The 27,422-nt window shown below is 51.4% G+C and overlaps 10 protein-coding genes across 10 annotated transcripts; 3 read left to right on the top strand and 7 right to left on the bottom strand.

Moving 5' to 3' along the window:
- Positions 1-457: 457 nt before the first annotated feature.
- Positions 458-1,891, top strand: AtWU_10558 (bifunctional ornithine acetyltransferase/N-acetylglutamate synthase; the record flags this gene model as incomplete). Its single annotated transcript, XM_035505662.1, has 2 exons — positions 458-909; positions 973-1,891. The coding sequence occupies 2 exons, from the start codon at positions 458-460 to the stop codon at positions 1,889-1,891; spliced, it is 1,371 nt and encodes a 456-aa protein (XP_035361555.1).
- A 430-nt stretch (positions 1,892-2,321) lies between these two features.
- Positions 2,322-4,032, bottom strand: AtWU_10557 (translocon subunit SEC61; the record flags this gene model as incomplete). The annotated part of the gene is made up of 5 exons (XM_035505661.1): positions 2,322-2,403; positions 2,461-3,536; positions 3,607-3,774; positions 3,833-3,933; positions 4,023-4,032. 5 exons carry the CDS (start codon positions 4,030-4,032, stop codon positions 2,322-2,324), a joined length of 1,437 nt encoding a protein of 478 aa, XP_035361554.1.
- Positions 4,033-4,569: 537 nt separating this feature from the next.
- AtWU_10556 (uncharacterized protein) lies at positions 4,570-6,120 on the bottom strand (the record flags this gene model as incomplete). The annotated part of the gene is made up of 1 exon (XM_035505660.1): positions 4,570-6,120. One exon carries the CDS (start codon positions 6,118-6,120, stop codon positions 4,570-4,572), a length of 1,551 nt encoding a protein of 516 aa, XP_035361553.1.
- A 2,004-nt stretch (positions 6,121-8,124) lies between these two features.
- Positions 8,125-9,095, top strand: AtWU_10555 (putative cyclin; the record flags this gene model as incomplete). Its single annotated transcript, XM_035505659.1, has 2 exons — positions 8,125-8,385; positions 8,454-9,095. 2 exons carry the CDS (start codon positions 8,125-8,127, stop codon positions 9,093-9,095), a joined length of 903 nt encoding a protein of 300 aa, XP_035361552.1.
- Positions 9,096-9,853: 758 nt separating this feature from the next.
- AtWU_10554 (ATG3/ATG10 family protein) lies at positions 9,854-11,013 on the top strand (the record flags this gene model as incomplete). The annotated part of the gene is made up of 2 exons (XM_035505658.1): positions 9,854-10,380; positions 10,461-11,013. 2 exons carry the CDS (start codon positions 9,854-9,856, stop codon positions 11,011-11,013), a joined length of 1,080 nt encoding a protein of 359 aa, XP_035361551.1.
- Positions 11,014-11,810: 797 nt separating this feature from the next.
- On the bottom strand, positions 11,811-12,850 carry AtWU_10553 (putative cell wall protein; the record flags this gene model as incomplete). Its single annotated transcript, XM_035505657.1, has 2 exons — positions 11,811-12,704; positions 12,767-12,850. The coding sequence occupies 2 exons, from the start codon at positions 12,848-12,850 to the stop codon at positions 11,811-11,813; spliced, it is 978 nt and encodes a 325-aa protein (XP_035361550.1).
- A 776-nt stretch (positions 12,851-13,626) lies between these two features.
- AtWU_10552 (uncharacterized protein) lies at positions 13,627-14,919 on the bottom strand (the record flags this gene model as incomplete). The annotated part of the gene is made up of 1 exon (XM_035505656.1): positions 13,627-14,919. The coding sequence occupies one exon, from the start codon at positions 14,917-14,919 to the stop codon at positions 13,627-13,629; it is 1,293 nt and encodes a 430-aa protein (XP_035361549.1).
- A 1,858-nt stretch (positions 14,920-16,777) lies between these two features.
- Positions 16,778-17,524, bottom strand: AtWU_10551 (uncharacterized protein; the record flags this gene model as incomplete). The annotated part of the gene is made up of 1 exon (XM_035505655.1): positions 16,778-17,524. The coding sequence occupies one exon, from the start codon at positions 17,522-17,524 to the stop codon at positions 16,778-16,780; it is 747 nt and encodes a 248-aa protein (XP_035361548.1).
- Positions 17,525-19,258: 1,734 nt separating this feature from the next.
- Positions 19,259-20,703, bottom strand: AtWU_10550 (dolichyl-phosphate beta-glucosyltransferase; the record flags this gene model as incomplete). Its single annotated transcript, XM_035505654.1, has 3 exons — positions 19,259-19,603; positions 19,664-20,458; positions 20,587-20,703. The coding sequence occupies 3 exons, from the start codon at positions 20,701-20,703 to the stop codon at positions 19,259-19,261; spliced, it is 1,257 nt and encodes a 418-aa protein (XP_035361547.1).
- Positions 20,704-21,817: 1,114 nt separating this feature from the next.
- On the bottom strand, positions 21,818-24,441 carry AtWU_10549 (uncharacterized protein; the record flags this gene model as incomplete). Its single annotated transcript, XM_035505653.1, has 3 exons — positions 21,818-21,973; positions 22,039-24,163; positions 24,317-24,441. 3 exons carry the CDS (start codon positions 24,439-24,441, stop codon positions 21,818-21,820), a joined length of 2,406 nt encoding a protein of 801 aa, XP_035361546.1.
- Between the last annotated feature and the right edge of the window lie 2,981 nt (positions 24,442-27,422).

Raw genomic sequence — 27,422 nt, 5'->3', positions numbered from 1 at the left:
AATCAAAGGCAGGCCCGACGGTTTCTCCGATTCCGCGATATCGGAGCGGCATTTCATCGCCGCGAATCGCATCACTTCACCTTTCCTGTTTCCGGTGCTTTGCGCTTGTTCTGTTCTTATTTCTTCCATTGAGACTGCTCACTTGGTTTGTCTGGCAGTGGTCTACACGTCCACTTTGCCTTGAGCGAATTAGTTGCGGTCATTAGGCCCCTGACAAGTCGAGCGAGTCAATTCGGTGAGTCATTTATCTACTTCAACTTATCTCCGATCCTCTCTCCTGCAGGTATATATACCCAAGGACACTCTTGCAGCCCTGGAGAAGGCATCCACACCCATTGGATTTCTCCAATATAAATTCCCTCAATCGCAGGGAGCAGTTTTACTAACATCTGCTCATCTGCCCCAGGTAAAAGGAATCCCAATGGCTTTGCCTACCAACTCGGCGGCCACTACCACCATGGCTACCTTCGCCCGCATGGTGAAGGGCCAGGTGCGGTACTACTCTGCGCCCTTGGATATGGCCATTCCCGCCTCCAAGCAGAAGTATATCCCTGCCTCCGGTACCTACCCTAAGGGCTTCTCCGTTTCCGGAACCCACGTCGGCGTGAAGGCATCCAACACCAGATTCCCGGACCTGGCCCTCATCTCCTCCGAGACGCCCTGCTCCGCCGCCGCCGTCTTCACCACCAACAAGTTCCAAGCCGCCCCGGTCCAAGCAAGCAAGAACACCCTGAAGTCCACCCAAGGCGAAGGCATCCGATCCGTGGTCATCAACTCGGGCTGCGCCAACGCCGTGACAGGTAAAGGCGGCCTGGAGGATGCCGTGAGCATGGGCAGCAAGGTAGACGAGTGCAATGGCCTCGCCCAGCCCAGCACTCTCGTCATGAGCACCGGTGTCATCGGTCAACGGTAACGACCCCTCCCAATTCTCCCATCGTCACCTCATCACTAACAATCTCATTCTCACAACAGCCTCCCCATCTCCAAGATCCTCAACAAAATCCCCACTGCGCACTCGACCCTCTCCTCCACCCACGATGCCTGGCTCACAACCGCCCGCGCCATCTGCACAACAGACACCTTCCCCAAGCTCCTCTCCCAGACCTTCACCCTCCCCTCGTCCCCGGACCGCACGTACCGCCTCGCCGGAATGACCAAAGGTGCCGGCATGATCCACCCGAACATGGCCACGCTCCTGGGAGTCCTCTGCACCGACGCGCCCATTGCCCCCTCAGCCCTCCAGCCGCTCCTCAAGCACGCCGTATCCCGGTCCTTCAACTCCATCTCCGTCGACGGCGACACCAGCACCAACGACACCATCGCCATCCTGGCCAACGGCGCTGCCGGCGGCGCACCCATCACCTCGACCTCGTCCGCAGACTACACGGCCATGCAGAACGTCCTGACCTCTTTCGCGCAATCCCTCTCGCAGCTCGTCGTCCGGGACGGCGAAGGTGCTACCAAGTTCGTAACGGTCCGTGTGCAGAACTCCCCCGACTACGAGTCCGCCCGACTGATCGCATCGACGATCGCGCGGTCCCCGCTCGTAAAGACCGCTTTGTATGGAAAGGACGCGAACTGGGGCCGGATCCTGTGCGCGATTGGCTACACGCAGGGCGTTGCGGAGGGTACGGTGGTGCCGGAACGGACTAGTGTGAGCTTCAAGCCTGTGGATGGCAGTGCGGAGCTGAAGTTGTTGGTGAACGGCGAGCCGGAGCAGGTGGATGAAGATCGCGCGTCGGTGATCCTGCAGGAGGAAGATTTGGAGATTGTGGTTGACCTTGGAGGTGGTGAGAAGGGCGAGAAGGGTCTTGGTGGAGAGGAGGCGGTTTATTGGTTCTGTGACTTCAGTCACGAGTATGTGACTATCAATGGTGATTACCGGACTTAGGTGAGTGGGAGTGAAAAAGTGAATACCGATGTTGCAGTGGAAGTGGTACTGCAGTTGATTGTGTATAAGTGTGGTTTCGGTATATACCCGCAATTGTTACCTTAGTTATAGATCTGCATCAGACATCACCCCCTTGCAGTTGAAGTAAAAAGGCACCCGAGATGGTCAAGCCAATTAAGTTAATTTTAGATCTTTTGTCAATATGGTTACAAACCAGGTAGGTGCTATGTACAGCTGTGGCGTGGACGTATCTTCGTAGAGAAGATCTTCCCCTCCTGCAAATTGTTAAAAACTAGCCATACATCCATCAAGAACTAAATAATCAAGATCCCAGCCACAACAGCACTCTACCCGAGAAGAAACAGAAAGTTGCAAGAACAAACATAAGCCCTCAAACTTCTTCTCATGCTTTCATCAAAAAGGGGCCTTATTAGTTACCCGGAACAAGGCCCTTGAGGCCTGATCCAATGTCGCCCTCACGGGCGGCAATTTCGAAGTATCCGTATATAATTCTGAAAACAATGGTTAGTATTCATTTCAAAAGAATCGAGACAAGAGTGAAGACTTACGTGACGGCAAGGAGGATACCAGTACCGCTGCCAAGAGCACCAAGGAGGTCAGAAGCGACGGACAGGGCACCAATGCAGGCACCACCGAAAGCAGCGGCAGTAGGGATGACACGCTTGAGCTCCTTGTACATGCTCTGCTCACGGTGACCAGCCATCACGAGACCCTGGTCCTTGAGCTGCTTAGCAACGTCACGGGGAGCAGAGCCGGAAACCTCGATCCAAGTCTTGGAGAAGAGAGCGCAGGCGACCAGCATGAAGGTAATGTAAACGGCGGTGTGGATGGGGTCAAGAAGGGCCTCCTTGAAGTTCAGGGGAGGAGACATGTAGTAGGCAATGCCGGAAGCGGCGTGGAGCTGGGCAGAACCCTCGCGAGGCTCCCAAACACCGAGAAGCTTGACAAGGAGGTTGTCAGAGAAGCGAGAGTACAGCATCTGACTGATGAGGAAGATGTTGGAGCACAGAGCAGACTGGAGCATGATGGGCATGTTGGAGGTGTAGAACAGGCGAACAGGGTAGGAACCACGCATGCCACGCTGGCGGGAGGACTTGACGGGGATCTCGACACGGAAGCCCTGGAGGTAGATCACAGCGGCGAAAACGAGGAGAGTGGCCAGCAAGTTCATGATGTTGGGGAGGTTCTGGCGGTAGAAAGCCTCACGAAGAGCGCGCTGCTTGTCGGACCAGGTCAAGAGAAGGTGGAAGAGGGCAATGATGGCACCCTCGAACTCGGGACCACGGCCAGTGTTGATGGTCGTGGGGGAGAAAGCCTTCCAGACGATCGACTCGCAGATGTTGGTCGCGATGAACAGAGAGATACCGCTACCAAGACCATAGCCCTTCTGGAGGAGCTCGTCCAGCAGAATGACAACCAAGCCAGCAACGACCAGCTGAACAATCAGGAGAACACAGATACCGGCACCAAGGTCACTGGGCTGGCCGTAAAGACCAGTGAGGACGTAGACGCAGGCCTGACCGAAGGACAGGATGATAGCGAAGAGCTTCTGAGCGGTCTGATACAGTTCACGGTCGGTCTTAAGGTCCAGGTTGACATCGATGAGGTGGGTACCAGCGAGGAGCTATCAGAAAAGCCACATATTAGCAAATGCCCAATATCCGACTTCAAACTGCACTTTCTTCATTACATACCTGGAAAACCATGCCGGAGGAGATGATGGGGGTGATACCCAATTCCATCAGGGTACCCCGGTTACTGGCCAGCATCATACGGAGCCAGTACAGAGGGTCGGAGGTGTCAGAGGAGACAATTCCGTACAAAGGCATCTGACTCATGACCAGGAAGATCAGGAGAGTCAACTGCAGAAACAATCCATTAGCTTAGAAGCTCTTGTCGAGCTGGACAAGTATCACGTACCCCCGTCCACATCAACTTCTGGTTGAAGGGAACCTTGGTTTCCGGGGCGGCCACCTCCGGGAGGAGGGGCGTGAAAGGCTTGATGAGATCGAGAAACCGGACTAGAATCGAGTATCAGCATTTGCTGACCCATTGAGGTAAAAGATGGAACGCTGTCGCGAAAAGGGCAGCGATCGCGTGCAAGACTCACGTCCGCTCATTGTGACTGTTGCACCTCCCAGAGCTGCAGGATTACTCGAATAAAAGGGGAGGGAAAGAAAGAAAGGAAAGCTGGAGGCGAGAACCAGCTGAAGGAATGGAGGGGAATTACAAAAGAAGAAGGGGAAGAAGTGAAGACGACGGGAAGAGAGAGAGGATGGAGGAGGAGAAAGGGAGGAAGCGATGAGGTCGACGGGGATTGCGGGTGCGATCCAGAGTCGCCTCGCTGGCCACTTTGCGCCCACCCAGCCACGCTAACCCGTTGAGGCCACTTGGTCGCTTTCCTCCGCCCCTACAAGAATTATAATGTTCACGATGCAGCACTATGAGCTGGAAACGACCAATGATCTGTTTGTATGGTAGGGTATTCGACAATTCTAACAAAAATAGTAAAAAGTATCTCTCTCAAAAAGTACTCTATCTAGGTATCTCAAGGTATCACTGTATAACGGTCATATTTCGCCGTTTCCTCCCAATAATGGCCGTGGCTTTCTGGTATCCGTACGCTTCGGTCAACGTAGAGCAAGCATACCAAGCTGTCAGGGCCCAACAAGACAGAGACAATCATCAATCACGTTCTCCAACTCCCCGAGTCGCTCCTTCAGTCCTTTGTTCTCTTCCTTCAAGATCCCCATGACGCTCCAGGCTTCCGAGGAAGGAACCCCATGACAGATGTTACATTTGGAGCTGTTGGTCCACGAGCTGGCGATGCTCCTCGGTGTCAGCCCTTTTATAACCCGATCATAAGTAGATGGACGCGCAGGCGTCGGTGCTGGTGCAGGAGTTGGCGCTGGTTTGAGCTCTTTCTGGCTCTGTTGTGCAGGTGCAGCTGTACTGGGTGTAGACAAGGCAACCTGCGAGATATTGGGAGATGGCGCGACCGTCGACGCTGGAGACTCGAGCACTTCGCGGCGGGAGAAGACACTCTCTGCAAGGCTCTCGTCTCCTGAATCGAAGCCCGAGTCGCTCGTAAATGTACCATTGCTGGCGCGTTTGAGGCTCCGCTTGGGGGTCTGAAGTTCAGCCCCCAGGTCAGAGGTGCTCTCGTCGTCGCTAGACCGAACCAGCGTGATGCTGCGCAGGCGTGCCTCTTCCTCTCGGCGACGTAATTGCCGCTCATGCTCCAGCTCTTCTGCCATGGCCTTCATCGCTTTTTCTTGTTGGATGACTTTCTCGGCCATGCCATCTAACTGGATCTTGAGGTTCCCGATGCGTGTCCGAGTGACCTCCAGCTCCTCTTGCTTTTCATTCTTGTCGGCCAGAGCTTCATGCAAGGCGAATGTCCTCTGTTTGTATGCAGCCTGCAGCCGCCTAAGTACAGTATCTGCGTTTTGTCTCAGGGCGTCAAAGGCTTCCCGACCTTCCAGATTACTGAATCCAGTCGGGAATAAAGCGGCGTTGATATCGAGGTTCAAGAACTCGTCCTGGGCAGGTTCGGGCAGCTCCGGTCTGCTCTCCCCCTGTCTCTTTAATCCGAAGAACGAGAAGGGACTTGATGATGTAACTTGTTTCAGAGGCGATGGCGCAGTCATCCGCTTCTGAGTTCGGCTTGTCAGGCCTGATGGGACGTTGGGCGACCCGTAGAATTCACGACTGGCGCGCTTCTCCATATCGTCTGTGGCGGCCGAGTCCTGCTCTTCTGACTGATACACTACTCCTAAGTTGACCGGTTCCGACTTTCCTTGAAACCAACCCGACAAGCGCTTTGCGCCTTCTTCGAGTCTCTTTCTGGCAGTGTTCTCAACCGGTGGGTTCGAGGGAGTAGTACCGGAGTCCAAGTCTTCGTAGGTTTTGGGTTGATCGGAGAAGAGCTTCCTGGACGGCAGAGGGGCTTGCCGCGGGATAATCTCGGTGTTCGCCCGACGGTGAGAGGGGTGTGAAGGATATTGTTTCGGCGGCAGTGGGGGTAACGCATCCGAGCTCGGTGCTAAAGAAGTTACAGGGGTATTCTGGTGGGCAGGTTGATTGTCGGCGTAAGGCTGACAAGTCTCTTCGATTTCGGTCGATGCGACCGCTGTCGAGGATACTTCCGCAGTATTGCTACTCGCAGGCGTGGCTGTAGTTGACGGGTGCTCGGGGTCGCGGAGCATTGTTGAGGTCGAAGGTGACTGGACGGTAGGTGGGAAGGGATGGGGCTTGGAATGACGAAGGGTCGCGGTCGGTCGCACCACTTGGACACGGACTGGAATGCCACGTCGATTCGTCGTCCAATCCAATGCACGGTCACGTATGCCGCGGTCACTCGTCTGCGAGGAAGCAAAAGGGGGGGGAAGAGAGGGGAGGAGAAAGACGGAAATGAGTAGCTCCCGAAGCTGTCCCTCTAGATCTTCTCTTCTTTGCTGGATTGCGGGGCGATAAACAAGGAATTGATAGAGGATCAAGCGTGAAAACGGTTTAGCAATGGGCCGAGAGTCGACGGTGTATACGTTATGGACAATAGCCTAAGTGGAAACAGGACGCGATTGTAACAGATGTTCTTCAGGTTGATGAACTCGACCGCCAAGCGATAAGTGATCAGACGGCGTACCCGCACGTGCCCCTGTCAGCGACGAGTGCTGAGGATCCTGCACGATCTATCTAGGAGTGGATGGAGCGATCTTGGAGAATTCAGAGCCGGACTGTCTTAGTTGGTGTTCAGAATGTTCGATATGTGGTCAACAATCTGACGAGGAATCGCGATGGATCCTTTAGGTCAAGGAACCACGAAATATCGCGAGGTTGGGTTTGTATTCTTAGAAGTCATGCTCCGCCAAACAGCAAAAAGCCGGTGGCTGAACAACCTTCTCTTTGCTCCACCACGAGGCCCTGCGCTAGATGAGTGGTGGATGAAGCGGGTGGTTACATGGCCTTTGAGTGATATTGTGCTGTCATGATCTTTTATTAGGCACAAATTCGCCCCATTCCCTCAGCTCCCCTGAACCGGGCAAGCAATGACTCCAGACGGCGCATGAATACCTTTCCATAACCCGACGACGTCATCTGTAGTACTGGCAGAGGCAATGGTCTCCTTGATGACTGGATAGTGGCATATACCATTGACGCCACGTCCTACGCAGTGACCAAAACGGTGATGCCCCTTTTCCGCTGTCATTGCTGGGCAGGCCCTGGGGTGCTTAGAGTCTGGACTCTTGGGGTCCCGTTTCATGCGGTTTAGTTCGCAGACGATCCTCTCCTCCGTGAGATTAAGCAATCTCGGGGTTAAGCAATCATTTGCGGAGGATAAGGGGGACACAGCAATATCCACTGTGTTCGATCGTTGTCAGTACTCCATCCTTCAACCCGACTGGATGAATGAGTCTGAAGACCAGGCCTCAAGGACGTCTGGCATGTACGGTTCGGAAATATGTACGTAGTCGGCTTTATACCGTGGAACCTGCGAGCCATAGATAGTAGATTTTAATGTGCGCTGCGTGCACTCGAGCTGCAGCGATGCATCGAGTCGTTCTGGATTACGAGGCATGGTTGCCTAAGGCTTGTAGGGTCACATGCTCTAGTCTCTACCAAATGATTATTTCATTGTCTAGTATGCTGATGTGGAGGGTATGAAGTATACTATACGCATAGTACATCAGGGTCTACTTAGTAGATTTAGAAATAGTAACTGAAGCGTCTGTTCATCTGGCACTTTTATTAGAACTAAAGTACCACTACTGTACTAAGTAACTTCCGGTATATATTTCCAAATAGTAGGCGCTAGTATATAGTAGTAGTATACATGCCACCCTCCTGGTCTACACCTCCTGAATACAGTAGTCATCATCATGGATTACTAAATTCTGATTGCAATATATCACGATATTACAAATAAATTACTTCATGATTTCCATTGTGGGCTAGTACTAAGACTCTGAACCTGAGGATGCATGTCGTGTTGATCACTCCCACTTAACCGGGCGGTGAGCCTCAAATCGCCGCAGCTTTGCAGGAACAACAATCAAGACCAAGCTTATGGATCGAAGCAACAAGATCCTCTTTGCAAAAATAGCCAACTGCACATCAGGGACTAAAGAGCTTTCCTTTTATTGTGTTCATAATTGTGATCACCCTCCGTGCAAATTCCTATACGAATTCCCCGGCATTCCCACACCAGCGACATGGCAAGCTCGGCCGCAAGCGGGTTGAAGTACCTTTCCAATGCGCTAGCAACACCAGAGCAGCTAACAAATTCATCATCATCTATCGACGGTGTGCCTGTTGATCTAGAAGCATCTGTCCGATTTGCCGGCGCGCAGCTCACACAAACAGCGGGGGTTCTGTTACGATTGTCGCAAGACATCATCGCGCAGGCCATTGTGACATTTACCCGGTTCTGGATAGGCTCGGAAGGTGGCAGTCTACGAATATACTCGGTGAAGGTAATCAGAGTTGCTATTATCTCTTCAAAATGAAGTAGTAGAAATACTGACAGATCATTTTCTCCTAGGATGTATCCGCCGCAGCACTGTACATGACTGCCAAGTTATCCTTCCAACCCACCTCTCCCCGCTCCGTGCTAAACGTCTACGCTTTTCTCCTGTCGAAAGATGCGTCGCCATTGTGGTTCATAAACCCCAAGGGGTCGCCAGACAAGGCAATGCCAGAAGCTTATCACCTTACGGAAGGCGATTATCACGCACAACGACTGGTTCTGCTGCGCATTGAGTCGATCATTCTACGCACGTTGGGATTCAATACGCATGTGGCTCTCCCTCATACTATCGCCTTGACCTACCTCCAGACCCTTGGCGTTCCATCCTCTGCCGTTGCTCACAGAGTATTCGAGCATCTCAACTCAGCGTTGCTGTCGCCGCAGCTGTTATACGTTACGCACCAACCGAACGCCCTTGCCGTTGCTTCGATCTACCTCGCATCCCGAGAAGTTGGGGTCAAGCTCGTCGATGGTGACTGGTGGGAAGTATTCGACGTTGACCGGGAGGACCTTGGATTCTTGGTGGTGGGCATGAGAAGCATGGAGGGATTTGCGCGGGCGGAAATGGAAAAGTGGAAGGGCCGGAGGGTACCCATGACGGTGGACGAGCTGGAGGGAGAGATAGAACATAGGAGAATGATGGAAGAGGGGGAGTGAGAGCTACGCAGCATGCAAGACAGTTCTATCATGCGGGCGCAGCTGGCTTGAGGAAGATCCCGGTTACAGGCTACATATGTTCCAGAACAAGCATCTGGAACAAGAAAGGGCCATGCTGGATCCGATATGATCAGATATCGGAGATAGCAGCCAGCCTTCCCGAGGACCCGTGGGCGCAGAAAACCCCGCCACTCGAGTGACAGGGCCTCTTTTCCTTCGGAGGTTGCCATAGCCAGTTATACTTCAGGTCCTTTAGATGGCACAAGAAGGGACGGACCTACGTAATGATTTGCGGGTAAAACCGAGCCCGGCCCCTCTGCAACTCCGCAATCACCTACCAGAAACACTGAGTAGTCCAGATGAATAAAGGAAAGTCCAGTGACTGGCAAGCCACATGGTTAGCGAAGTAGTAGTATGATCTCCGGGAAGAAAGTGTCCCAGTCCAGTAAACCCATCTAAAAGTGTGTTGCTTTTGGTGGATGACGGAGCCTCAGCCACCTGATGTACCCCGCGTGCATCGTCCAGGGACTCCGATAAGTTCGTCACCGCCACAGCCAAATCCCATTCCCTCCATCCCCATCATTCCCTCTCTCTCCTTTAAATCTTTCTGTAGATAAGCTTCCTTCCCCTCCATTTCATTTATATATCATCTCCTGACCTCACCCCTACCAACTCTACTAACAGCCCCTTCTAAACAACCCAAGAAAGAAACGAAACACCAACCAGACAGACAAGCAAGCAAACGAACAACTAAAGCAATGAATATCCTGCACTCCACCCTCTCCACCTGGCGAGACCGTCTCGCCCCCGTCTCCCGCACCTCGACCTTCCGAACAACCGGCCAGATCACCCCCGAAGAGTTCGTCCTCGCAGGCGACTACCTAGTCTACAAGTTCCCCTCCTGGTCCTGGGCCGATGCCGCAACCCCCGCAAAGCGTGTCTCCTACCTCCCGCCCGGAAAGCAGTTCCTGGTCACCCGCGGTGTGCCATGTCACCGACGGCTAAACGACAACTTCGCCGGGGACGCAGGCCACGAAGACGAGATTGTCCGGGGCATGCTAGCAGGTGAGGGTGACAACGATGACGATGGTTGGTTGCGGACGGGAGGCGGCGATAACGCAGCATCGTCGTCGTCATCTGCACGGATCGGAGATGTACGCACGGTCGACGAGGCCGGGAATATGGGCGAGGTAGAGGAACCAGAGGATGATGAGATTCCGGATATGGAAGATGAGGATGATGATGAAGAGGCGATTATTCGGGAACCGGTGACGGGGACGACGCAGTAAGTTGACCCCCTCCTCTATCTGCAACATTAAAGAAAAACCGCATCAACGAAGCTAATAAATAAATAATCCCAAACAGACCAACCCGCACCTACAACCTCTACATAACCTACGCCAACTTCTACCGCACCCCACGCCTCTACCTCTCCGGCTACCTCTCAGCATCTGAACCCCTCCCGCCCCAACTAATGATGGAAGACATAGTCGGCGACTACAAAGACAAGACCGTCACCCTCGAAGACTTCCCCTGGTTCGAAGGCAGCGTAAAGATGGCGACCGTGCATCCATGCCGGCACGCCTCCGTGATGAAAACCCTTCTGGATCGCGCCGACGCAGCGCTCAAGATCCGTCGCGATAAGCTCAAGGCCGCGGCCTCGGCGCACGCAGAGCCTGATGCGAAGGTCGCTGCTGGAGCGGGCGGGTTGGAAGGGTTAGTGGATGATGTTAAGGGATTGTCGGTGAGTGAGGGACATGGCGGCCAGGGGCAAGCAGGTGGTGATGAGTGGGAGATGCTGCAGCATGATGAGGAAGATCAGGTTGCCATTCGCGTGGATCAGTATCTCGTTGTGTTTTTGAAGTTTATTGCTAGTGTTACGCCGGGGATTGAGCATGATTTTACCATGGGGGTTTAGATAACTGACTGGCTGAGTGACTGACTTGAGAGGACCCGTCTCCCTCTTTCTTTCTTTCTTTCTTTCCTTTCGTTACTGGGTTGCCTTTTCTGTTGTTTTGTTTTTTTCTGTTATCGTTGGTTTCGGGGTTTTCTTTATACGGGATCATGAGCTTGATTTTATACTTTTATCTTCATCCGCCTTTCTGATTCTGCTTTCGTTCTTGTCCCTTATTCTGCTCTATTCGTGGCCATGCAATATCTCTCCACCCCCAAGGTCCCCATGCACTGGCGCTAGGAAACAATTATCGATGTTTATTATGAGACATGAATATGATATCACGAGACATTAATGCAAGATATTCTTATTTTCTTTTCTATATATTCCTGTTACACTGAATATCCATGATAATAAGAAAATCAACTGTAAATAATAGTAGTAGTACTAATACAACCCAAAGAACATTACAAGGTTCATATGCTAACCTAACCACCCAGTGATTCAAGAAAGAAAGAAAGAAGAGAAGATGAATGAAAGGGAATGAAAGGGGACAAAAACCATCCAGTCAAAATCAACAAGCAATAGACACAATAGTGCTTCCAGTTAAACTAGACCCACTCTGGTAAAGAATTTGTATATCGAAGGGAAAAAAAAAGAATATGGAATTTGGGGGAAGGGGGGTAGGGAATGAATGATGGTAATTGACAGAGGGAACTTTGGGGGATGATGGGGCAGGGGCAGGGGCAGGGGAACTCATGAATGAGAGTTATAGATAGAGGCAAAGAAAGTGAAGGGAGTGGTGGGAACGTATGTCAAGCTCACGCAGGGCATTGACAGGTGTATGCAGGCAATGCTGGAGCAGCTGGGGAAGGAGTGGGTATGATCCTGGGCTCGGATGCAGGCTCGTGGTCAGGTTGGGGCTGGGGCTGAGGCTGGGGTTGGGGCTCTGGTTGAGGGCTTGGTGTAGGGTTGGGCTGAGGTGCAGGGGTAGGCTCGGGGGCAGGAGATGATTCTGGTTGTTCAGGGGAAGGTTCATGTTCAACTGGAGGCTCAGGAGATTGCTCAGGCTCAGGCTGTGGCTCAGGCTCAGGTGCTGGGCATTCTTGCACTGGCTCTTCACGTTCTTTGGTCTCAGCAGGAGGAGCCGGCTCGGTGGGGGTAGATGGAGTTGGGGGTGCTGGAGGAGCAGTGGTAGGGGGAGCAGCTGGTGGAGTAGTGGTTGGAGGAGCAGGAGGAGCAGTAGTTGTAGGAGGAGCAGGGGGAGCAGTGGTTGTAGGGGGAGGAGGAGGGGGTTGAGTAGTGGTGGTAGTTGTAGTAGGAGGGGCAGGAGGGGCAGGAACAGAAGTCTCAATAGGAGGGTTGACTGGCGGAGGTGGAGGGGCCGTTGTGGACTCTGGGATGGTGGTAGTGGAAGTAGTCGAGGGCTTTGGCCGTGGCTCTTCAGATTCTTCATAGTTGTTACTGAAGTAGTTGCCCAAGTTGACGCTGGGACCACCCGGGATGCCGATATTCATCGAGTTCCCTGCGTTGGTGTTGCTGGACTCGCTTGAACCCTCATCATCATCATCGCCTCCACGGTCTTCGCGATATGCGTTCGAGGCGAACTGGCCAGAGTTGTAGGATGGGCCATCAGGGATAGAGAAGCCCATGTTAGAACCGGACTGGGTGTTGGTATTGAAGTGGTGGCTTTGTCTTCGTACAACGGCTCCATCCTGCAGTATGTGTTAGCTTCGCTGATGTTTACGCTTGAATGCAAGATTGAGGTCTAACATACTCCAGCGGCGACAGGTGCAGACAGGACGGGAGCGACAGCCAGCACGAGGCATAGCAGTGCCGGAAGGCTCTTGAGGTTGTACATTGTAGAAGGAAAAGAATGTGACGTAGTTATCAAGAGAAGGAAACTGTGGGAGTTGAAGGAGCGAATAACCAAGTTAGAGACAGACAGGGCTGGAATGAGCTTTGAAAGAATGAATGCTGTGATCTGCAGCGGATGAATGCTCTGATGAAAAGAATGTTAGCACGAGATTCTGGCCTTCTTATACCAGAAGACAGACACTCCGTCCATTGCAATATACAAGGGTTCCAAGACCCTATCTAGGATATTATCCCTCGGCATAGGGCCGGCCGAAGGGCCATGCAAGGCCCACGAGACAATGGCGCCGATAGTCACGGTGACCTCATGGCGAGGAGGACCTAGCCACTCTCCAGGAGATAGCCCCTCCGAAGGGTGACATCCCTGTAGCAGTTATTGAAGCAGTGTCGAGGTTGAAAGGGAACTGGGATGATAAGATAGGGAGGGATGGGGGCTTGACCGGGTCGGGGGCGGACGCAAGGAGAGCAGAGCCTGTTCGACCACATGTACACGATAGTACTGCAAAGAACCACAATTGAAAGAAAAACCCCTGTTCTCAAAAAAACTCCTGTAGCTTTAATATTTACACATAAGTGTCCGATGCATATGCAAAGAGATAAGTTCCGTCATATTCGTCAGTCATGGTATCCGTCCAAAAAGATAATGGCCCATCCCGTAATCTGGGGTCCATCGTAACCATAGTCCAAATGTGGCTATGAGCTTATGAGGTTAACATCCACAACAAAATATCTGCGACCGCACGATAATCCTTCCCTTCTACCCTACACCTTCCCACAGTCCGAATTCCCAAAAGCCGTACCAAAGTTCGTCGTATTCTTGAACCTTAATTCGGGCTCATCACCCTGACTCGGGGGCTCGACTTCAGCCTGTTTCTGATCAGTGCTTCGGGGATAGCCAAGGGCCTGCTTGACCTGGTCCAGAAGCTTCTGATCAAGCTCCTTCAGAAACTCACTATCATGCTCTTCCTCATTCAGCAAGGTAAGTGGCCCCTTCAGGGCAGGGTCATCCGCCAAATCCCCAAAGTACGAGTCGGAGTTTTCTGCAGGTTGCCGAGGCGCTTCCGAAGCGAGGGGTTCCTCCTCGTTCGCGGTCTCCTGGGGTGACGGCTGCTCCGTGTCGACGTCCCGATCGATCCTAGCCATGGGTGTGTGACCGGCGTTCCTGGTCAGGTTAAACTCTGGGGGCCCAAGTTCAGACAGTTTCAGTTTGAGGCTGTTGCGGTGCTCAGCAGAGGGTCTGGAAGAAAGTGATGGAGAGCCCTCGAGGGATGGTGGCGATGGTGGCGTAATTACTCGAGCGACAATTTCTGGCGGCAAAGCCGAGGACTTGAGCGTGATCCCGTCGAGTTTGCTATCAAGCCTCTCAATTGGGACAGGCACGCATGTGCTCGAGGTCAAGTCAGTCGCATGGGACTTGGGTGAAAGGGCAGCGTCCAAGGATGGCGCAGAGACCGATGGATTGCCTCCTTGCTCCGGAAATAGGAGACCTGAGAAGTCTGTCTTCTCCACGTTAGGGAATACCCTCGTGGGTTTGCTGCCAGGGCTAGAGCCTTCCCACACTTGGGTACTTGTCGGGTGAGAAGAACCAGTATGGTCTGCCGAAAGTGGGTGACTGAATTGGCTGTGAAATGCAGATGATGATGATGATGCATAATGTTGAAAAGTGCCGGTCGGGAGCGCGGCTGTACTAGTAGCGGCGGTCCCTGTGGATCCCCTACCCTTGAGCAGCGACTCTAATTCAGAGATCCTCTGGTTTAGTAGCGCACGTTCATTCTCCCATAGATGTCGTTCCTCGTTGAATAGCTTCCTCTCATGCTCGAAGTTTGCCCGCTGGCGATCGAGGAGCGACCGTACTTGTCTTAGGTACTCAGCGCTTACAACTGAATAACTGGCTGCTTCTATATCTGGGCCGCCAGTATAGTTTGACCTCGAGTCGAGATGGGTGTCCGGTACTGACTGTGTTCGACGGACGGGAGTTGGCGTAGGCGAAAAGCGAACCTCCTTGTAGAGGCTCCCACGACCATTGGGGGACTTTGTAGCGGTGGCTGGCTTCATTTTGAGATTATTGGAGTTGCTGAGACACTCCCGGGGCAGTTTGGGTCGGGTGGATTCCCTTCATAAAGAGGCGAGAATATGAGAGAGAAAAAGAGAAAGAGAGAGAGAGAGGGGTAAGGGGAAGGCGAAAGGAGCGAACAATTGGCGAAATAGTCACAACGTGAAATGAATTTAGTTCGGTACTAGCTAAAACATCAGCCGAGCTAGATACAGCAGCATCACAAGTGATGATCGCGCGTGGAGCGACTGAATGTCATTTAAACAGCGGTAGGAGAGTAGAGGGAGGGACAAGTAAGAACCGGGGAACCACACCGACCGGGTAACCTACCAGTGGCAAATAAGATGGGGAACGGTGGGGGAGCTTAGTTACTACTTAGTTGTCCGGAGTGGGCAATCGAGCGTTGATAAGCCACCGGTGCCTGAAGCAGAGTTTCAATCCGCAGGGCGAGCAGCTTCGTGCGTCGTGGACCAAAGACGTTGTTGCTGGTAGCAGCCTGCGACCACAAGAGAATGGACAAGTGGACGATGCGCTTGACTGCAGACTGCAGCGCGAAAGGCACACAGCATTTATCAGGCGGCGGGAGAGCCTATGAGCAACAAGCCTGCAGGATGAAGAGATTAATTATTATGCCAATCTTCTCTCAAAACCGACTGAGGTGAGAATTGATGACAGGATGGGAAGAAGATCCACCCGAATGCGGGGATGACCCAAAAGAAAAATGGAATCAATAGAAAGGATATTACTACTCACTACTAACACTTATTACTCGATATACCAGGAGATCAAAGTGCTCAGTGGTTCGATATCAGACGCGGGGGGTTTAATAGCAGGCTGATATCTTCCAGGACCAGACAGGGAAGGAGACCGGGGTAGGGAAACAAAGCAGGAGGGAACAGAAGAAAGGGAACAATAAGAGGAAGAAGAGAAAGAAAAAGAATAGCAGTCAAGAAGAAGAAGCGTGGGATTGAAATGTAATTTGGCTGTTTTCTTCAACCACCAAAAGGAACTTGAGGCCGACGATCACGAGGCAGACCATGACGTTATTAGCTTGGATGCGCAACAGAAGCAACAGTCACTTCTTTCTTTCCCTGGGGTTTCATCTCCATATTCGGTTCATTTCTTCTTCATTCCCCCTAGCCTTCACACCAAGTAGTCAGGTAGTCTTCTTCCTCTACTTCCTCTTCTTCCCCCTCCTTCTAGGCTATGATTTCATGGTCCAGGCGGGTCAATGAATCCCCATCATCTGGTACGTCCAGCAGACGGACCGATCTGAAGCTAACCCACTACACTAACCGTGCGGGCGGCAACGGTTGCTGCTGCCCGCTGCAAGTCCCCCATGCATCTACCAACTATGATCATGCTACATTTCCTAGCTTGCAGGAATAAGAAAATGACCAGAAATGACGCTGATTCAAATAGCTCTATCCGTAGTAGGAAACATGACGCTTGAAAAAACAAAACAAAACGAAGAAGACCCTTCCAAGAATGCAAAAACCTATCGCTTCCCGCCCGTTTGCGACCAAAACACCCATTCTCCGTGCTCATGCTCATCCCCCCACCCCCAAACCTCCAACGTGACATTCCGAAATGATTGGCAATCAAAGAGTGGAGTACCTCAAGACTAAGACACTCTACTGCGCAGTGTGTGCACATATTAAACTCTCTTCGCACCGATCTCCCTAAACGTCATCCTGCAGATAATAGTCCCAGTGGGTATCTGATCGGAAGGAGGAGGAAACCGCCCCCCCAGTCGGAAGAAGTAAATGGCAGGACAAGTGAGACAAAGTATTACTAATGTAGACAAATAGGAAGAAGAGGAGATGATCCTGACCAAAAAAAAATCATAACACCTGGTTCCTATGCGATAGAGAGCTTCATCTGTGACGCCCGCGTCTCAGCCTGAAGCGATTTCTTTGCATCGTCCATAACATGTCGATGCATCGACGGTAGTGGAAAGAAATGGAGATCCTTCTGCAAAGCTCCAAATATCGTCGCCAGATACCAGATACCCCGCGCGGACGATTCCAGATTCCCTACTGCAGCAGAAGGGAAGTAGAAGCGAGGATCTAAGTAAAACATGGTACTTGTCCAGTTCGGCAGCTTTTCCATCAACATGCGAGCGGCTGCTTTATACTCCTTCAAGGTCCGCTTTGGCACGCCTGTTTGCGAGTGGACAAAGAAGAAAATCTCAAACCCGACGCTGCGAATGCGCTTGCGCGCCGTGGGACTGATGGTGTCGAGGAAGGTGCCCAAACGGTCAAGATTGAACGAGTTCAAGAAGAAGAGGGTGTTCTGCGAATACACAAAATCCTCTACCTCATCGTGGATTTGCCGGTTCACAGAGAGTAGGCTGCGAACTCGACCGTTCTCACCCACCCAGCTGGGACACATCGAGAGAGCTCGGTATCGGCCGCGGGCAGTGAAGACGTTCCCGCGGTCATTGATCACAATCATCGGACGATCCGTGAATTCGTTTGGAACAACCACCGCATATTCGTAGATCATGAGACGAAGCTCCAGAGGCAATTTGAGAAAAGGCGATGGTTTGGTTGAATTCGTCTGGGGAGCATCCACCCAATGCTCCTGTGGACGTGGGATTCCCATTGTGAAGAGACAAGAAGTAGTATGTACTAGCTCACGCTAGCTAGTGGGTTCGTTCGGAGTCCGTCGACGAAGGAAGCCAAACAGAGATCCACTTCAGATCGAATCACTCATAGTACAATAGTAGCACATAAAATAGATCAGATGTGCAACTCCGTCTATGGTTCAGTAGTAGCGTATTTGCCAACGCCGCAAAAGGAGTAAGTACTAGTATATAAACCCACTCCACAACGTCAGCTCCCACGCAAGGAGAGAACCCCCAGTACGTAAGTAGTAGTAGCAGTAGTACTAGTAGTAGACCAAGATCCAACGTGTCACCACAGCACCGCTAGCCCAATAGCAGTATACTACCACCACAGGGCAAGCAAGTGACAACAACAACAACCGAACAACCGATGATCAGGCTATCTCTGCCAAGGACACGGATGTTGCTATAGATGTTGTCACACCATACCATGAGGTGATGGATATGTAGCAAGACCACACAGCACAGCAAGTAGTAAGTAGTGATTTGACTTCCGGAATCCTTCCAAAGCAGCAGAAAGCCACTCAGCAAGCAAGCAAGCACGTCAATAAGTACCAGCTAATGAGGGCAGTATTCCTCCGAGAACCGGTAGAGTCGTCACGGCTAAAACCCATGAGCTAGTAGCGTAGCTCAATAAGCCTGCAGAATCGTCCGGGCTATAGATAACCGAGGGTATATGTGAGTCGAATGACTTGAAACCAACGCAATTGGGGAGGGGGGGGGGCGTGTGATGAGAAGAAGAGGGATTGAGGGGAAAGTTTTGAGGGTCAAAAAAATATCAGACCACCTCTGATCCCTTTTTTTTTTTTTTTTTTTTCATTGTCTTTTTTCATCTTTAAATAAAAATATTCGCCTCATTTTGGCATGGATGCGAAAAAAAGTTTTTTTTTTACTTGAATGAAACAAACCACGTTACTTCGGACCGAGAGCCAGCCAAGTCGGAATGGAAATTGACTTTTCTTCTGTTTCTTTAACTAACTGACAAACTTTATCCTCTCTTCGTTCAGGTTTCCCCTTTCTATGCTTTCGGGTAGGGCCGTTCGGGGTGGTTCCGTAGTAGTAAAACTACTACTAAACCGTTGCCTGCCTCTTACAAATAATGATTTTTATGTTCTATATGCTACTAGGTGTGTTTACCGTTGTATGAATAGTCAGTGATGTCATTAAAGAGATACATAGTAGAAAGAATATATTGAAAGACATGTACTACTGTATGTAGTACGGTAACTGCTTTCTGGCATGATTCAGGAATTTGTTGGTGATGCAATGACGGGATTGAGGAAGTGGTTTAGGCTTCTTCCGGGCCGGTTTTGGGATTCGCCACCGGGGCCTCGCATGACATACAATCAGCACATACTAATTCAGGATTTGAGTCAGGGTGAGCTGTGTGAAAGTCTGGTAGTTTGTACTTACTACTATTCAGTATGATTGAGGTTTTCTACTGGTATATTTACTAGTACTTACTAGTTGAGGTAGGACTTGCAGTTAGTACTATTATTACAACTGAGTATAACCGGTCTGTGATCTGGAATATACTTTTGTTGGGATGTATGGATACTAGTATCAGGAGTAGTAATAATTGTAGATGCTATTTCAACCCGAAATAGATGATTGTAATATGTGACAATGATGATGATGATGCTGTTTGTTATCTGCTTCACTACTCTATTTGCTTCTCTTTGGTCTCCTTGAACAAGAGCAGTATGTATATCTCAAGTACGCCGATAAACGCCAAGTAACCATGCAGCTCGCAGGACAGCCAGCCCCCAAGCCATGCCGATGCTATCGCGGATTACATTCAACTTGCTGCCCTTGACCTCTCTCCATCCAACGGGCACCTCGGCCACGGGGATGTCGGCAAATTCGGCGAGCATAAGCATCTCCACGTCGAAGATCCATCCCTCGGAGTGCATATAAGGAATAATGTACGGCAGCGACGCCCGGGAAAACAGCTTGAATCCACATTGCGTATCCTTAATAGTGGCCGTCTTGGAGGGTGTCAGCAGCCACAAGATCAGATGAAATGAATGCATGAGGAAGTTGCGCAGCTTCGAGCGCTGTATGGGAATCATCGGTTAGCTATCTCGGGTATAGAGAAAGGATATGTTAGAGCATACCTTGACTACAGCTTCACTTCCCACCATGTGTGCCCGAGATCCAACAGCCACTCCGCGTCCTTTCGCGTCCTCGCTTTCCTGGCAGGCCGCGACAAGCTTTCCTAGATCCTCGAATTTGCTCGCACCGTCGGCATCTGCAAATACAACATACTGGCCACGGACATGTCGCATGCCGTGGGTGACGGCTCCACCCTTGCCCCTGTTCTCTGTCAGACACACCACCCGGATAGTGCCCGGGGGAATGCGGACACCCTCATGCGTCCCCGAAGTCCAAGGGCCGGCGTAGCCCTTGGGGTGCATTGAGAGTTGATGATCACGAGCGAATGTAAATGCTATCTCTTCTGTCTTGTCCTTGGAGCCATCAGAGACAATAATGATTTCCCACCCCTTGTTGTCATGTACCGGACGATGAGTCGCAGAACCATTGGTGTGCCCATTGGCCTGTTTCCGTTGACGCACTGCCTTTTCCGCCGTAACGGTCTCAGCGCCATTGGCGGAGTTTGTTACCGTGCCATAGACCTTTTCCAGGTAATCCACTGCCTCTTCCAGCATGCCCGCCAGACGGTCTTCCTCATTATATGCGGGTACTACCAATGACATGAACAAGTCGGCTTCCTCCATCGAGGTGTGGTCGAGAACCCGACCGGGGCATTTTTGAGCGTCTAGGGCATCTTGCCAGCAAGGTAAATCGAGGGGCTCCGTGATCGATCCATTCTTCAGGAGCGTACGATATTTCTTTTCTTCAGGGAACGGCTTCCGTGGGATCGGGGCAACGGTGTACAGAGTGATGTAGAACTAGACAGGATAAGGACCGCTAATTAGCGCTACTGTTCTAATCGCGTGGCCAACCAAGGGCATCCCCAGTCTACGGGGAAGCCAGAGGCGCAACGGTAAACCCGAGGGTCAATGCAATCTAAACATACCAGGACGGACAGACCAGCGAGAGTTGCGACCAGGGTAACGAGGAGGACCGAGAGCGGAACGTTCGCCAGGAGCTCGGCGCAATGACCGTAGGTACCGAGAAAGGTACCTTCAGCCATGATGTTGAGTCTTGAAAGAGCAGGGGGTGGTAGAGACGTCGGGCGAAGGGACAGATGGCCTCGAGCGGATGAAGATAATCGCGGACAGGCAGCGGATGGAGAGGGGAAGTGAGCTTCAAGTGCTCAACGGGACAGAGACGATCCGATCTTGGCCAGCCATGCGACACGGAAGCTGTCTTGAAGGATTGATCACCTCACTAACATGGAGAGAAAGAGCAGCGATCCGGAACAGAATGACGGTGAACAACAATGGCCATCGTCCGGGACCGAGGGAAGGATTGCAAGGCAATAATAAAGTAGGAGGAGAAGGCGGAGGAGGAGCAGCTCCGAAGGGGAAACGTGGTGAGATAAAGATAGGTTAGTAGAGCGGGCTTTAGCCTTTAGCATCCAAGCATGAGACGCGTTGCAGACGCCAACTTGTCCTTTCAGTGGGTTTCATTCGTTCTGCAGGCTCCGCTCGGCTTCGGCTCCCCCACTCCGGGCTCGGTTCATCGCTCCGCTCTCTACGTAAGTATGTATTATGCTGGTTAGTCTACGCAATATGAAGATCTCTCCCATCATCGGTTCTGTTTGTTCTCTTGATAGCTTCTTCGTTAATTACATACATACCAGTGACTTCGTTTTCTATTTCATGCTCCCCCACCATGATGGGAGTAGTAGTATATCTAAATGCTCTCACGCCCGTCTTCTCCTCTCCCTATACCAGTAGGGATGATCTTACACTATTAATAGATTTTGTCGGAGGCCCAAGACAGGCTTGAGTGAGTAGCTGCTGGATGAAACCTTGATCGGGTGGAGGCTGACACTATACTCCTCGACAGTCCTTTTCATGTCGCATGGCAATCTCATCTGTGATCGACCTCCAGAGCGGATGCAGACAAAAGCTAGCTGCTAGGCTTGTGCCTCAACGGGACTCGCATCAATACGTATTTCACCACAATCATATGGCTCTCCTTTTTGAGAGCGCCCAGATACCGGGCCTTTATGTTATTGCACCGAGGACTTTTGGTGGTATTGTAATCGATCGGGCCATCCAGATAGCGTCTCTCGCAATGTTCGATATTTCACAAACGTCCAAATTGCATGGCTCACAAGTGGGCCAGCCGGGCCGCCCTCATGTTTCGCGCGTATCGTTGCCTGCACTATCCTGACTGGCCTCACTCGGCGTGGAAAAGGGGTTGTGTTCTTCGGCAATAGTCTCAAGCTCCAGGGCAAATGGGGTAGCAGAGAACTTCCGCTCGTTGGGGTCATATGTGATCCAACGTCCAAACTGCTCGCTATTAGCATGGCTCTTTTAACGCGATCATAGTATCTTCCTATCCACAGGAAGCTTACCTTGGCAAGCCTGATTCCCAGCCATATGCACCTGTACATCCTGGTGATATCCCGTGACGGCGGCTCAATGTTCCTGCCCTCGCCGGCAGTAGGTGCGTTGTCGAAGAAAGATGCAGGATAGAGACGTTGGCTCCAGATCTGGCCACGAATAAGGAAGTCTTCCGCTACCCAGGTGGTCTCTTCCGAGACGGGAAAGTCCTCCCTCTCGGCGATCTCGGGCCTGATGTAGCTGCGAAACAGAGTATTGAGAAAAGACACAAGTTTTCTCCACGGTACTGCAACTTCCAGGCGGTTCATACCTCGCGGTGTAAGTGACAAGCACCAGAGGAATGCTAGAGAGACATGGCATGCTGCGTATATGTTCCTGTCAGGGACCTGATTGACTTGTTCGAGCATCACGGACAAAGTGTGGTAAGCGAGGTAGGACCCGTAAAAGAGCAGAGGCGATGGATTTGGGGAGTCCCGAGATGCTAAAAACTCTGCTTGCACGGCCTCGAGGTCATTGACAGGAATCCAGGCGTTGGCAGCAGAGTCGTAGACCTCGTCTAGTGACTCTACTTGCGACTGCTCCGCCTCCTGGAACTCGAGGCCCAGGTAAGCGTCGGGGCTGCCATATTCTAGCATGGCGGAAATATTACAAGCGCAAATGAAGAACCCCTGTAGCCTGAATGCGGCCCCCAATTGGCTTATAGTCTGGTTCAGAAGCGATGCAAATGTGTCGATCGACTTAATAAAGCGATCTCCGACGTCTCTAGTGTACAAGTGGCCATGTGCGGTCACAAAAGCGCTTACTAGTGGCAGACGACCAAGTGCTCGGGGCCCTCTCAGGAAAGGATTGAATAGGAGAAAAATACTCTCCCGTGTGCCCGCGAACGGCTGAACACTGACCAGAGATCTCGTATAGTAAAACAACTGCTGGATGATATCCGGTCGGGCCAAAACCGCCAGATGATGCTGGATTCTGCCCACATTCGGGTTCCGGTCTGCAGCCTGGTTGTACCAGTATCGTGCCACGCCCGCCCAGGCTTCACGTTCGCGAAGGTCGGATTCCTCCACGGCCATCCGGTAGCGCGAGAGATCTCCCAGACATTCGATCCAGGTATCTTGAAAGGCAGGCACCGATTCGAGCATCAGTGTGATCATGGAATAGGCGTAGTAGATGAAGGCTAGCATGTGCTCCAAGGATTCAGGAAGCCGGTGGCGCAGCAATTCCAGCAACGAATGGATTCCGTGGCGCCACAGTCGTGCGGGCATGGCATATTTCTCCGCTAGGCGTTTGAGCGCAGGGCTCGCGACAGGGTGTTGGGAGCAAAGAAAGAAATCGTGATACTCTTGCAGCATAGTTCCGTGGATTCCAACCAAGCTTTGATATTGAACCTGCGTCATCGTGGGCCATTCTTGGACCCGCTTGTGCCACACCTCGCATCTATTTTCCGCCATCACCAACCCAGCATAGATTCCTCGAACATCCTGAATCAGTTTTTCTTCTGTGCAATAATCAGTTTCTACTAGCTGAAGTATAAGCCCATTTGATGCTGATGTACCTCCGGATGTCCCAGTGACCGCGCCGGCGGGACTATGAGCATTGCTCAATTGTCTCGCGGACTCTTGGCCATAGCTCAGACCCTCCGCAGACCCCCGTGACACTTCGGAGAGGGAGGCCATCTCGTCTGGATTGGCGCTTGGGTTCATTGGTGGACGGCCGGCATTCATGATGGGACTGGAGCGAAATGCTTGCGAATGAAGCGGGGATGAGCCGCCATTACTTTCGCCTATGTCGTCCGCCGTGGGGGCGGCATCTCTAGGAAGGCGGGAATTGCTGTCAGCCGGACTAGCCTGCCCCATTCGACTTTCAGCTACTGCGCGGCTTGATGGGCGGACTAACTCGGTGTCAGACCGCCTCCATTGCTCCTGCCATGCTTGACGACACCCGTTCGGCACGTTGGAGGAAGCAAGGTCGGCCGCTTGCTCACTCACGCCATCCGAGGCAAAATCATCCGGGATGGCGCCCCCTGAGTCGCCTCTCTTGTGCGAAAATGAGGCACTGGCAGAGTGAAACGCTCGATTGGTAGTAGAGGATCCGGCAGGGGAGCCAGCATCCGACACCAACGGTGGTAGTGGCTTCCTATATGGACTGTTAAAAACACCGCAGATGGTAGTTACCCGACGATAATTTGATAGACCAAAAAAGCAGAAGATACAATATAATAGCGCGATACATGGACAAGCATTCTGGAATTGGTTCAATAGCCCGGTGTGTGGGGGGTACACTACTCACTTGGGGTGGGAGGAAGAATTCGGATGGATGTCCGGGTTGACGGGCTCTAGTAGGGCTGTTGCAGAAGAAGCTCGATCATGATATGAAACCAGTAGGGAGTCCTGGCCAGCATTTCCGTCACTCATCGTATTGGCTACCGTAGGGTTATGTAACACGTCATCTGATCCGTATCAGCGAGCCGTCCAACTCCAAGTATTGATAAGACGATCAGTCCGATGATGGTGGAGCTAATGCGACAAGTGAAGGATGGTGTGGTGGCGGTGGTAGTGGCGGTGATAATAGAACAGTAGTGGTCCTGGGGAAGAGGGACTGCAGAGACGAGAAGGAAAGAGGAAGATTGAACAAAAGAGGAGCGGGTGAATGTGCGCAAGTAGAGAAAAAGACTAATATATAGTAATCGCGGCGCAAGTGAAGTGATGTTGGCGATGACGGAGGAAGCCGAAAGGAGAACAGAACGAGAGACGGGGCAGTGGTTTGAGAGTAATAGATCAGATCAGATGTACAATGACATCAAGGTTTATGTGACAAGCAAAATTGGGAAACCTTGAACAGCACAGCGAGTCACAGGGAGATAGTAGATCGAGAGAGCAAGGGAAGAGAAGGAGGAGGAATAGTAGCAGTAGTAGCAGTGGTAGTGATGGTGGTAGTGGTAGTAGTAGCAGTAGCAGAGGGCTTTTAAGTAGAAGAATAGTAGACATGGGCAGGAGAAGGAGGTAAATAAACGACAGTCATAATAATAATATAAGGAACTGACGATAATAATCAAATAATAATGGTAATACTGACCTGGACACGTTGGAGGGACACGGCGGGATTATTTAAGAGGCAGATGACATTTAGGTTCTTTAGGCAACTAAAGTCATCTCTGCCTAGGAATCAGAGTGAGCAAACCGGTTAGGAAAATTGCGCACGAACACCGAAAGCAACGATTGATAGTCCAACCCACCTCGGCGTGATAGTAGGAAGGCTAATTTTCCCTTGAAGAATGGATAGATCGAGAAGGTCAAATCGCGGAGACAAAAAGCGACTAAGAAGAAGGCGGAGAAGAAGAAGAGCGAACAGCAGCAACCAACGCAGCCAGCCAGTTTCCAGCAAGCGGCGGCAGCAGGAGCAGTACATTAGTTACTTACCGTAGGGGGAAAAGGGAAAAGGAAAGGAAAAGTAGTTAGTTAGTCTTCTTCATCCTTTTCTCTTCCTTTCTTTTCTTTCTACCTTTCTGTGTTTTTATTATTTTTCTTCTCTTGATTTTTCAATTCCTTTTTGGTTGTTCTACTAATGAAAACTAATTTTCACTTCCATTACTTACTTACTTATTACTACTGTACGACTGACTTAACTTTTTTGACTCTTACCGGTGATACTTGGATGGATGGTATTGATACCAGGAAGAGAGGGGCTAGCTGGTCTTTGGCTGGCTGGAACTGGCTTGACTGGCCCTTTCATAATCACCATAAAACGGTTTCACCGCGGTAATTTTCCGGTATTGGGGTAAGGATGACTTGGCGGCTATGGCTGCCTGTAATTACCAGAATCACACACGAAAGTTGACCAAACTCGGGTAAGGATACGGATGGGGGTTGGTAAGCCGCAGTTTTCGGTAGCCTGACGATTTGCGGGCAGTTGCCTCGTCGGCTTTGTCCCACTCGCTGTTCTCCCTCCAGTTTCTCTCAAGGGATCAACCTGGTAATGCTCTGGGATGATCATCTGGTGAACTTTGAAGATCGGTCCCGATCAGTCCTTTGCCTATATTATTCCCTTTTCACATTTCTCTTTCGCTGCCCCCTCTCTCTTTCCCCCCCAAACTCCGAATAGAACCGCATCGTGGCGAGGTTTTGTTTCTCGCTCCCCGGCCTTGTGTGGCGCCGCTTTGCTACCACTATACTACTAAGAAAAGACGGCTCCGTACTACTTACTAACTATTGCTCCTGCTTCAATTCTATCTGCCTGTGATCACGGCTTCCAAAGACACTTCGGCAAGCTCACTCTGGATGGTTCAAAAGTTAATGGTCTGTGTCTCGACGGTTTGCTAGCAATAACCGATCGACTTCCCCTCCCCTTGAGCGCCACATCCTTCCAGGAAGGGGAAATTGGATATCATAGTATACTACCAACTCGGTTACCACCAAAGCTGCCCACGCTCCGGATCTCCCTTCTTATGCCTTCTTTCCTTGTTCCTTTTCACACTCTTCGTTTTTCCCATCCCCCTGTCTCCTAGATCTCCACGAGGGTCGTGGCAAACTTATCTGTCACCCCCTGTTTCAATAGTCTCTTAATCTATCTTTGACGGTCTTCCCGCAAGAATTGAGGGTTGGCAGACAAACCAAAACCTACTTTAGCTGAATTGGCGATGTTGATGCTAGGACCCGATGATTTGGGAGGACCACATTTACCGGAGCTCCTTGCATGCAGCAGCCTGTGGGCATACTTGACTCGACCCTCATCGCCACTAAAACCAACAAGCTTAATTCCAGGAATGAGGATGCTGTTGCCCTTGCTTTATAAGGTGTGCCCCCCTCCCTTGACGAATCCACAGTTTCTCGAATTCGCGCCCACGCGGTGCTATTCGATCTTCACCGAGACAACGGATGCTACTACTGCTGGTCGCCTGAGCGGCGTTTAACCTCCGACCTGTTTGATTTGCCGCACCAAGGCTGCGGTTGACAGCGTCAAACCACAACCCTGTTGGGAACCACTCTTAAGGGAGTCGCTGCCTGATCTGATCATGGGCGAAAATGTCCGTGTTTTGCCATAGCCACAAAACCCCCCTCCCCGCCAACAATGGATTCTACAAGCCTTGGCCCAAGGGGTCAGAAAATGACAAACCGGCAAAGGCCGATTTTCCTTTCCGGTTGTTCCCCCTCTTCACCGGGTACGTACTGAGCAAACTAAATAATCGGTATTGCCCTTGCATGGACACCGCTACTCTGGTTCGGCTTCGAAACCTACATAGAGTTGGTGACACTTTGCAACAGTACAGCAACGCACTGTTTGCCTCTTGGACAGGAGCACATTTATGTAGGTCGGTTGTTATCAAGTAAGTGCACGAGCACGGCTACCGGCCGACTCCAAGTGCTGCCGAACCGCTTCATACCGACGGTAGCTAGTC

Source organism: Aspergillus tubingensis (assembly GCF_013340325.1).
Source record: "Aspergillus tubingensis WU-2223L DNA, scaffold_13, whole genome shotgun sequence".
NCBI lineage: Eukaryota > Fungi > Ascomycota > Eurotiomycetes > Eurotiales > Aspergillaceae > Aspergillus > Aspergillus tubingensis.
The sequence above is the reverse complement of the archived record's forward strand: the minus strand, read 5'-3'. Positions and strand labels throughout refer to the sequence as shown.